Source organism: Gadus morhua, chromosome 3 (genome assembly GCF_902167405.1).
Source record: "Gadus morhua chromosome 3, gadMor3.0, whole genome shotgun sequence".
NCBI lineage: Eukaryota > Metazoa > Chordata > Actinopteri > Gadiformes > Gadidae > Gadus > Gadus morhua.
The window spans coordinates 21,064,496-21,076,265 of NC_044050.1; the positions used below are offsets into that span (position 1 = coordinate 21,064,496).

The 11,770-nt window shown below is 47.5% G+C and overlaps 1 protein-coding gene across 1 annotated transcript in view; it reads left to right on the forward strand.

Annotated features, from left to right (window-relative positions):
• The window catches only part of LOC115539903 (CD97 antigen), an 11,233-nt gene extending 3,756 nt beyond the window's left edge, over positions 1-7,477 (forward strand). The window contains exons 6-17 of the mRNA XM_030350780.1: positions 500-546; positions 733-843; positions 1,028-1,184; positions 1,355-1,474; positions 2,204-2,403; positions 2,532-2,732; positions 3,029-3,223; positions 3,781-3,998; positions 4,761-4,919; positions 6,000-6,168; positions 6,425-6,523; positions 6,711-7,477. Of these exons, the coding sequence (XP_030206640.1) occupies positions 500-546; positions 733-843; positions 1,028-1,184; positions 1,355-1,474; positions 2,204-2,403; positions 2,532-2,732; positions 3,029-3,223; positions 3,781-3,998; positions 4,761-4,919; positions 6,000-6,168; positions 6,425-6,523; positions 6,711-6,752 (1,718 nt within the window). The 3' untranslated portion in view covers positions 6,753-7,477. The remainder of the gene's footprint in view (positions 1-499; positions 547-732; positions 844-1,027; positions 1,185-1,354; positions 1,475-2,203; positions 2,404-2,531; positions 2,733-3,028; positions 3,224-3,780; positions 3,999-4,760; positions 4,920-5,999; positions 6,169-6,424; positions 6,524-6,710) is intronic.
• The last annotated feature ends 4,293 nt before the right edge of the window (positions 7,478-11,770 follow it).

An 11,770-nucleotide genomic window follows, 5' to 3' on the forward strand; every position in this document is an offset into this window, starting at 1 on the left:
GAGGTGTTTGTTCTGCCTCTTAGTCCCAGAACTTCCATCTGCTCTCTGGTATCTCCCTGGTTATTAGTTCTGCTTAACTAAGAAGTTGGCTTGATGAAATGGATTACTCACAGATTTGTCCATACACATGCACACACGTACACACGTACACACGTACACACACACACACACACACACACACACACACACACACACACACACACACACACACACACACACACACACACACACACACACACACACACACACACACACACACACACACACGCAGCTCTTGAATCTTGCGGTTGGAAAGATAAGTTCAGACTTCTGTTTAGACTTTAATGAGTTATTTTATTGCAGTTTCATAACAAAACTTGGTTGAAACAGGGTTGTCAGGGCGGTCATTTATTTTTAAAATAAATTCATGACCTCACAGTCACATGATCACAGGCATGTGTTGAGGTGGGTGTCATGTCCCGGATGTTCTGCTTTTAGACCCGTGTGTTTTCTGTTCTAGAGCTGAAATGTGACCAGTTCGAGGGTCCCGTTGCAGCGTCATCGCAGGTGATTATAACGTGCTCTGCTTGCTCATAATGCATTAATGCATGTTAACTGAAGTGGTATGGGTGCATTCCAGTGTTGTCTTGCCAACATCCCAGTGCTGCAGTACTATGTCATTACTCAGTTGGCATAGTATTTCAGAAGTATCTTTAAAGCCTGCTCTCTCTGGGCATCTCCCGTTCTCCCCAGCCTTATGGAGGTCTGGCAGAAATCTTGTCCCAATTGAAGAGTAGCTGTTTAGCGCTGGCCCGACCGGACCAGTATGGGAACAAGACCACTGGACCCACGGTGCTCCTCAATGTAAGAACTACAGAGAGGCACAAACCTATATGTATGAAGACCTTTGCACCCATGCACACACACACACACACAAACATATACGCACATACACACGAACATATATGCACATACACACGAACACACACACACAGCGGTGCTGCTCTCCTGAATCCCGTGTCCCCTCTGTCCTGCTGCGACATGGCAGAGCCTCTTCGACCTGACAGCGGAGGTCCTGTCCAGCAACCATACGGGCGACAGTGTGGCGGCCGTGAGCAGCCTGCTCAGCGCAGTGGAGGACTCCATCAAACTCATCGGCCCCCAACTCACTGAGGACCAAACCAGCTTGAACACAAGCCAGACAGGTGGCCGCACGCACACACACACGACAACATATGACTTCTTCATCATCGCTTACAACCCCGGATCCTCTTCGATCGGAGTCACTTCACTATAAACTGGATCAATGCGATGCGCAGGGCCCTGCCAGTGCGCATGCCCTTTTTGCAACAAATCATATTTTCTTTGTGTGCAGAGACGAAGATCACGGTGTGGAAGAAGACGACTCCCCCGAGCGGGCCGGTGCGCCTGACCAACACCAACGCCAACATGGAGGCGGACTGGAGCACGGCCATCGGGAACGGAACCTACCCTGGTAGACTACTCCTCTAATGCCGCTTTTCCACCGCACATGTAGCTCGACTCGACTCGACTCGACACGACACGACTCGACACGGTAGCAGCACGGGTCGTTTTCCACCGCAAATAGTACCTCCTGGACGTAGGCGGGGTTGGCTGCGCGAAAGGGCTGTGACGTATTTTTGTATGCGACGCAAACAACACCTACGCAACCCACACATGGACAGAACCCACATAACAACAATGGAGGACATCGATAACATTACTATTATTAGCTGGCATGTTGAAGAAGTTGAAGAAGTGGAATATGTTGGCTGCGGCGCTGCTATGGCTGTTACCAGCATGGTTGCCATGTCGCTCTCGTGACTTCGTCACACTCTCTGGCCAATCAGTGGCCGGCCGTCTGCCGACGTCACCTTTTAGCATCGGCTCAGCTCGCTTGGAACCTAGAGCGAGGCGGTACTAAAAAAAGCAGCCACTTCAGGTACCAGATACCATGTTTTCGCAGTGGAAACGCTAAAAATGTGAGCTGAGTCGAGTCGAGTCGAGCTGTTACCATGCAGTGGTAAAGCGGGATAACACTCTGTTCTGCCTCTTTTCCCTCCTTTCCTCTTCCCTTCCTCCCCCTCTCTGCTCTCTTCGCCTCCTCTCCCTTCCTCTCTCCTCTGTTCAGTCTCTCATCTCACCCACAAGCCTCCACTCCTGCTGTGACTTAAGTTCATATCGCTTCACCCTGCGTCCGCAGGTTTCGCGCTCGCTGCTCTGGTGAGTTATAAGAACCTGGAGACTATGCTGAACCAGTCCTTTGAGCAGATAACCTTACCCGAAAAGAACGACAGGAAGCCCAGCTACCAGCTCTTCTCCAAGGTGGTGTCGGCGTTGGTCTCCAACCCTGACACACAGCACCTAGACAAGCCTGTCATTCTCACCCTACGACACCTGAAGGTAGGCACCAACCAAGACATCTCCTCAAATGCATGTATTTATTTAAAAGCCAGTTTTTAAAAGATCAGAGGCAAATAATGTGTTTGTGTGTGTGTGTGTGTGTTTGTGTTTCTGTGTGCCATCCTCAGGAGCTGAAGGAGTCCGCTGAGGTGAGCTACACCTGTGCCTACTGGAAGGCTGCGGGAGGCGGGCTGCAGGGGAAGGAGGAGGAGGGCGGTGCCTGGTCCACCCACGGCTGCACCCAAGTCTCCTCCAACGCCTCCCACACCGTCTGCAGCTGCACCCATCTCAGCAGCTTTGCCGTTCTCATGGCCCTCTACCCCGTCAACGTGAGGAACCCGGGACCGACCAATCACAATCACACAAACACACACACACTCACACACACACACAACAATTTAATCTAGTCGAATCTAATCTAATCTAGTTTACTCTTCTCAGGTTTAATCGAATAGTATCTAGTCAAGTCTATGGTCTAGTTGATATTTGTCTAATCTAAACCAATCCAATCTAGGGTTATGTAATCTGAGCTAATCTGACTGGATCTAATTTGATGCAATCTCATTGTATTGGATCTAGACTAATCTAATCTGGCCTAATGGGCTCTGATCTCTTCCCCTCTCAGCACACCTTTGGCCTCATGCTGCTGACCAAGCTGTGCCTGGTCGTCTCCCTGCTATGTCTGTTCCTGTGCATCCTCACCTTCATGTTCTGCCGCTCCATCAAGGGCACCCGCACCACCATCCACCTTCACCTCTGCATCTGCCTCTTCCTGGCAGACCTCGTCTTCCTCGCAGGCATCTCCAAGACCCAACCCCAGGTGTGCACAACTTATGGGAAAATAAATTCCTGTCCTCCACCAGGAAGTTCCTTTTGAGGCCATTGGGCTGCATGTTTCAACTCACGCACGAGGCACAACCAGCCGCAATAAGAGACTGAGTTCATACTGTAGGGGCCAAAATGTATATTGAGTCTGTTTTGGTTATTGGTTTATTTTGATAGGTTGCTCACACTGTTTTTGGTTCATGTCACTTCCGTTTGATTGACACATGGGTGGGGTTTAATCTACCTGGGCATTGGGATCGGCAGGGAGTTATGGACAAAGGGGGTTAGTGGCGCTCCTGATATTTTCGGTTTACCGTCTTCGTCTTCGTCGTTGTTAACACCTTTGTGCATTATCTTTTATTCATTTGATTTCATTACCATCAACAAGTTCCCATTCATCAGTTCTTAGTCTGTCTTTTCAGTAGAGTAAACTTTCAAACTATACTCACCTCTGGACTTTGATTTGTTTGGAACGACGTGTTTATTGGAAAGCTGTCACTACAGCTACTGTATAGGTTTAGACTCTCCTCTGACCCGTTGCTTTCACCCCAGGGTGGATGTCGGTTGGTAGCAGGCCTGCTCCACCTCTTCTTCCTGGGGGCGTTCAGCTGGATGCTGCTGGAGGGCGTGCAGCTCTACCGGATGGTGGTGTTGGTGTTCAACACCACCATCCGACCGCGCTACCTATACACCGTGGGCTACGGGACGCCCCTCGTCATCGTCATCATCTCGGTCATCAGCAGACCCACGGGATACGGCACTGACCAATAGTACGTAAGGGCGTCTGTGGTTGTGTGTGTGGTGTGTGTGTGTTTGTGTGTGCGTGTGTATGTGTGTGTTTGATTATCTGCGTGTGTTTGTGTGTATGTTCCTGGATGTGGGCGTGTGTATGTGTGTTTCGTGGTCTGTGGTTGTGTTTATCTGTGTGTGTGTGTGTGTGTGTGTGTGTGTGTGTGAATGGGTTTAACTATGTGTGTGTGTGTGTGGGGAAGGGGGGGTTTGTGTGTGTGTTTATCTTTGTGTGTATGTGTGTATGTGTGTGTGTTTTTCTGTATGTTCCTGCATGTGGGTCTGTGTGTGTGTGAATGGGTGTTGTTTATCTGTGTGTGTGTGTGTGTGTGTGTGTGTGTGTGTGTGTGTGTGTGTGTGTGTGTGTGTGTGTGTGTGTGTGAGTGTGTGTACCATTGACAGTAAGTGACTATTTAAGCAAGACAAATAAGGGGAGCTCCGTGCTTTCCATCTGAGTAAGTGACTGTTCCCATGCACTCTTCCATATCTTTGTAAACATGCCCGTGCATGTGCGTGCGTGTGATATCCTGCTCCTTAGGCAAGTTCATGACGTCATGCTATGTGTCTGTGTGTGTGGTGGGGCCGTGTGTGTGTATGTGTGTGTGTGTGTGTGTGCGGGTGTGCGTGTTTGTGTGTGCGGGCGGGCGTGTGTGTGTTTGTGTTTGTATGCGGCTGTGTGTGTGTGTGTATGAGTGTGTCGGCGTGTGTGCGTGCGTGCGTGTGTGTGTGTGTCCCTCCCATAGCTGCTGGCTGACGACAGAGCAGGGCCTCATCTGGAGCTTCTTCGGGCCGGTGTGTGTCGTCATTGGCCTCAACGTGTTCTTCTTCAGCATCACCATCTGGAAGCTGGCCCAGAAGTTCTCCAGCCTCAACCCTGACCTCACCCATCTGCCCAAAATACGGTCAGCCGCCGCATGGATTCATTTATTTATCTGTATTTGTGTGTGTGTTTGCGTGCGTATGTGTGTGTGCGTGCGTACGTGCGTTAGTGTGCATGTGTGTGTGTGTCCATGTGTGTGCATGTGTGTGTGTGCGTGTACGTACGTGTGTGTGTGAGTGTGCATGTGTGTATGTGCGTGCGTTAGTGTGTGCACATGTGTGTGTGTGTGTGTCTGTGTGTTTGTCTGTGCGTGTGTGTGTGTGTGTGTGTGTGCATTCACTGTGTGTAAGAATACAGCTCTTTGTTTCTCATGCTCTTCTACAATGTGCAGAGTGCATTGTGTGTCCCCAGCCTGTGTTATTTGTCAGTCCGCTGATGTACATACTGTCATAAACACAACCCTCTGCCAGATGCAAGGACTAAAGGGATTAGACTGAGGGAGGGAGGGAGGGAGCCAGGAAGAGGGATTGAAAGGGAAACAGCTGGGAAGAGCGTGAGAGAGAGAGAGAGAGAGAGAGAGAGAGAGAGAGAGAGAGAGAGAGAGAGAGAGAGAGAGAGAGAGAGAGAGAGAGAAAGAGAGGGAGGGATTGAGAGAAGGGGGGATGGAGAGAGAGAGAGAGAGAGAGAGAGAGAGAGAGAGAGAGAGAGAGAGAGAGAGAGAGAGAAAGAAAGAAAGAGAGAGAGAGAGAGAGAGGTGAAGCAAAAGAAAGAGTATTCAGAGTCAAAAGGCGATTGAGTCTTGAGAGAGCAAGCTTCCTGAAGGTGGTCCCACAGGGCTGTGCTGGATGGAAAGAATGTGAGTTAAGGAAATATAGAGGTTTTGCATTGCCCCACTTCTGTAATCCACAGAGGATGGGCTCTCTCTATTTCCATCAAACCACCTCCTTCTCTCCCTTCCTTTCATCAGACAATGAACTATTTACAAAGGTCCAAGTCCAAACCACACCTCTTACTCTTATTCGTCCTTGAAGGATCATCACAATTCTATTTTATCTCTGGTTTGATCGTCTATGTGGGGTGATGTCCTTATTCTCTATCTATCTTATCTCTCACTCCTAACCCTTACAATGTCTTTGTTTGGTCTCTCTCTCTCTCTCGACAGAGCCTTTACAATCACGGCTATAGCTCAGCTGTGTGTGCTGGGCCTGATGTGGCTCTCTGGGGTCTTCCTGTTTAAGGAGGGGGCCTTGGCGGCCGCATACATATTCACCATCCTCAACGGCCTACAGGGGGCACTGATCTTCCTCCTGAACTGTCTGCTGTCAAAGCAGGTAGGACAAGTGTGCGTGTGTGCATGTGTGTCTGTGTGCGTGTCTGTGTATGCATGAGTGTGTGTGTGTGTGTGTGTGTGTGTGTGTGTGTGTGTGTGTGTGTGTGTGTGTGTGTGTGTGTGTGTGTGTGTGTGTGTGTGTGTGTGTGTGTGTGTGTGTGTGTGTGTGTGTGTGTGTGTGTGTGTGGGTGGTAGTGATATTTGATATTTCTTGTATCAATGGCAATCGGTTGATGGTGTTCTGCTGCCCCCTACAGGTGAGAGACGAGTATGGCAAATTATTGTCCTGTATCTGTCCACAAACCACAAAGAAGTACTCGGGCTTCGGCAGTACAATCAGATCCAGTCAGTCACAGGTCAGAATGAGTTACTACCGAGTCCATGGGCTGTTCGGTATCACTCCCGGTTCAGCCCTGCAAACGCTTCTTCGATCACCCTCTCTTTACTAGACTGTGTCTCTCAGGACTGGTAAAAAGAAAGGTACAATTTGAGTGTGTCTAAAAATAATAACCCTCTCTTTCTCTGTGTTATGCACCCCCCTAGGCATCCCGGAGCGGTCCACCCACAAGCGAATCAAACATATGAAGAATCCTCATACACACGGCTCCTCCCCCTGCTCTGTCTGGGGTATAATTTGGTCTATGAATGGCACAAGAACGGAGCAACGAAATGCGTTTAATTCAGGGACAATAACAATAGTGGTACTATTGGTACCTTACATGGAGATTTTGTAAGCTGTAAGTTTAATGTTGGAAATATATTGTATATATTTATTTTAGGAATTCTTTGGACCAAAGCTCTGGGTCAGATTCAACGGATGAACGCCCACTATAGGTCATGTCATTGTTTTCTACTTTGGTTTGAGGAAAAGATGGCCTATTATTCAACCCCTTTTTAGAGTCTTTGTGTACGTTTATGTAATGAGGTCCAGTAATTTATAGTCAGTAGGCCTATACATTACGTGTAAAAGTGAAAATGTAGGATCTCCGTCACGTAATTTTGTTGTCATTACTCTGACCATCTAACCTGAGCAGTTATTAAAATATCGGTCGATGATGTTTGGAGTAAAATAATCTTACGCCTCAAAAACTGTTGTCTTCACCCATTGCTAATACTATTGCACTTTTATTATTTTTATTTTATAAAATGAAGTACTTTGACAACCAACAACATTTATTTGAATGTAGCTATGCAATCTCTATTTTATTTTTATACTTATGGATGTTAGGCCTATTAGGCCTATCATGTGAATACGTGTTTGCTTTACTTTGCTATTGAGCTAAATAAAGAATATTTTCACCTTTTGCACACATTGACTTCCATGGATTTTAGTATTCTAATGTTTGTAAGATCCAATCCAATGCATTCGTAAGGCCTATAATATGCCTCCTGGTTTCACATCTGCCTTATATTATGTTTATATTACAACCAAAGTTAAAAAATAGTAAATACAGAAATATAAATGCTATGTATTTGGTAAAGATATTAATAGCAATAGCTAATTAATTGTTACAGGCAAGTGGTAACTGTCTTGTTTATTGACACACCTCCCTCTCTCAGGGATAAAATGTGCTATTTGGCTCTGACAACCTCCCCTCCGACAGCATTATGGCAGGACCTGCACTCTATCAACTTTCTTGCATAGAGGAATTCCTATTGGCTCTGTGCAACACAAAGTGCTTGACTGGAACCGGTAAGTTTCATACTAAGCTCGTATATTGCTTTGTTCATCTTTTATGAGACAGCCTTCATGTTTCGATGGATAGGCCTATCCTACAAAAGTAGAGGATGACTTTAAGGTGTCCTTTTAAGAGTCTCTTTCATTTCCCTCTCATATTGTAGACAAAACCGAAGGTGGCAAACTCTAGTGGTAGTTATATATATTTACAGGTGGAACAATTAGTTGTAGTAGGCCTTAGGTGTAGTATAATTAATAGTATCAGTAATATGAAATATATATCTATTTATTTTTTCTTTAACTTCGACATATTGATTTTTGTATCTTCAATTTCTTGCTTTAGGGCTAAAGGGGTGCTGGGCTGTCTGTTAGTTTGTGTGTGTTCCTTGGGGGTCACAAGGCTTTGTGACCCCCAGAAAGCCTTGTGATTATTCCAGAATTCAAGCAAAGCAAGAATTACCAAAAGTCACTTTGTGTCAACAAGAGAGTGACTCCACTGACTATCAATTGCAAGTTCTACCGACCCAATGAGTGCAAAAAACACAAAAGACCTCGCCACAGCACTAACAAATCTTAAGCAATAAATATCGCGTCTTACCTTTATTTATGTGGCAATGGTCTGCAAATGCATCCCGTGGTGTAGCCCACCACATCCTTTTAGTTCAACAGGATATCGTTCTGATACTGTCCATGGTTCTAGCAACCTGCTCTGGTGCTTTTTACCTATGTATCCAGGCTAAAATGACTTGATTGTATTGTAATGACCTCGCCGGTGACATAACGATGTCCAGTCATAGGTATTTGAAGGAACCTTTTGATGTAACAAAACAAGGTCACTGAAACGCGTAATCAATGGCGAAAATCACGCACAAAACATACACCGGTTACCGGCAACCCCCAACACGGTCTCTCTCACGTGCAAGCCCCCACCCTGCTGTTCTTCCAAGGCCCTCCCCCAGCTGACCTAATGATTCGCCCCCACACTGATTGACAAGAAGAACATTACAATACATGCACACAGAACAACTGGCATAACGGACAACGAAATACAATGCAACACATAACACACAAACTACTTAAATGTCCCAGGGTGGCTACATTGCCTCCCCCCTTCAAAGTTCCTCGTCCTCGAGGGAACAAACAAAGTCCCGGAAGCGACCCGGCGCTCTCCCCTCCCTACGAGGCCGCGTTGGGGCCACGGGGGGCTGGGGAGAAGCGCCTGGGGGCGAGAGGGGCCCACGAGTGTCAGGCCCGAGGGCGGGCAGGGGGAAGGGGAGGGCCGGGGCTGGGGGCCAAGTTGCTGACTGTGGTGATCGACAGGGAGGGGAGACAAGGATAGGGTTAGGTGGGGACCCAGGGCCAGGACACTGAGGTGTGCGTGTCCGGGGCCCATTCGCACCGGTGCGGGGAGCTGCAGGGCTCGCTGGAGCAGGTTGAGGGGTGGCGGTGCCTCGAAACTTGGCCAGGTCGGACCCCGAGGACAGGAAGGGGGGGCCTGCCCTCGGGGTCCGACCGGGCCAATATTTCATTTTGGCCAATGTTTGCAAAGTAATAATATTTGAGGGAACTTTTTCTTCTATTTTTTTTCTTGTTTTAGCAGCGAAATGCATTGTGTGTGTGTGTGTGTGTGTGTGTGTGTGTGTGTGTGTGGGGGGGGGGGGGGGGGGGGGGGGGGGTGTGTGCGTGTGTGTGTGTGTGCGTGTGTGTATCCACGGCCCAACCCCCCCATCCTCTGGTGTTTAATAGTTCTGACTGAGTTTTCGTAAAGATTATACAATACATACTGTAGGTAGGCTATAACGCGCTATTTTATGTTGAAATGCGACGTAATCCAGTGTTCACGAAAACGTACACTGTCAAAGTATGCTTTTGGCGACTGGGTTGGCTCTCAGATATACGTGTTTCTAACAAGATAATATCATTAAAAGTTACATAAAGTAACGGTTCAATAACACAACCGCAGAAAACACGTGAGCTGCTAGTTTAGCGAAAGCAGCGTCCCTAGCAACCTGACGTCGTTGAAACATGCGAGCGAGCCGATAAAATCGTCCTAATAACGATAAAACTAAAGATCAGACACAATCACTGACTGAAGATTATGCAATTAAAAAGTATATTTCTCGCTAGAAATTTCATTAGAAACACGTTTAATGGTGAATCGGTCCTAAAATATTGCATTTCCCATTCAGATAAAGATGAATAAAGATCATACACATTCACTTACTGAAGATTATGCAAGGAAAAAGTATATTTCTCGCTAGAAATGTCATTAGAAACACGTTTAATGGTGTATCTGTCCTAAGATATCGCATTTCCCATTCAGATAATAAAGATTAATGTAGGCTACATAGCAATTTCACCAAATGCTGGGAGAACGTCTCGCCCCCCCCCCCCCTCTCTCTCTCTCTCTCTCTCTCTCTCTCTCTCTCTCTCTCTCTCTCTCTCTCTCTCTCTCTCTCTCTCTCTCTCTCTCTCTCTCTCTCTCTCTCAAAATGAATGGTTTGACATTCCGTTCTGAAGACGAAAAAGGTGCAACCGTGCTCTGGGACATGATTCAATAGATTGACGGTTGTGCGCGTGAGCACGAAATCACGTGATATATGTGTATTGATTGTCATTTCACGGATCCCTGTGAGACCAGGTCGACTCGCTCATTGAAACGGGATCCGTGTGTGCGCCACGGAATATCAGTCTCAATTACTTGCATTGGAGCAAATTCCGTGCGTGTGTGTGCCACGGAATATCAGTGTAATTTACTTGCATTGGAGCAAATTCCGTGCCCATATCACGGAAATCTGATGATCCCACATATTTTGAGTTAAGCGTCCGTGGTCATTTCACGGATTCCTGTGAGACCAGGTTGTGCAGGAGAGAACCCAGTCGAGTACTGGATCCGCCTTAACAAGGCTGTTGATGCAGCTGAGGAGGGTTTGAGCAGACAGGGGCGGCATATTGATGATCTCAGTCGAGAGGTAACCATGATGTTTGTCAAGTACTGTCCCGATCCCTCCCTTGCTGCAGTGCTACGGTTCAAAGCGCCAGAGAAATGGACAGCTGGTGAAATACAGGGGCACGTTGACCGTTGTCAGATCGACATGAGAGAACAGCTGAATACCAGACCAAACCGTCCTGTCCCAGCAAGACATGTGGCAGTTCATATTCAAAGACCTGTGTCTGAGGACGTGTTGTTGGCCAGCCATCCGGAGGTACTCCCTGTGCAGGCCGAAGTGAGTGCCACGTCTACTACTCAGTTTGATGAAAACTGCCTAAAGACTCTGATTGGCCTGCTTGACAACACACTCTCTCAGAACAGCCAGGTGATGGCTCAGAATAACAGGCCGATGTATAGACAGCACCCGTCTGACCAGTCACAGAGAAGATACTGCAAGGTATGCAAGTCTGCAGAACACACTGCCCTAATGCACTGCCGGCGAGATCGCCTGTGTTTGTCTTGCTTCAAGCCGGGTCATATCAAGAGAGAATGCCCAAGTTACACTCCCGGATGGGAGGACCAGGCCACACACATCCACCTCAAGAGCAGCAGCATTTAAACTGACTGGCCTGCATTGGGAGAGGGGATGTGCGGGTGAGGACAATCAAACCCTCAGAAATAGAAGTGAATTTGAACAGTGTTATGTGAAAGTGTGCAGTGCAGCACCGGCCGGTGTCAAGATAATAGCACAGAAAACACACAGAGTTGAGCCATATGATGAGCTATTCTATGCTCCAGTCGATGTGAATAATATGTTCCAGATGCAAGGAATGTTTGATTCAGGTTCCATGGCCTGTACTTTCAGTGGAGAAGCAGAGGAGAGGATGCTGAGTGAGAAAGTGCTGTCAGGACCAAGACCAATGACACAGGAAGTGGTTTTAGTGGGCTGTGGAGGGAAGCTCACTAAACCGAAGTGTATGTATGAGGTTGAAC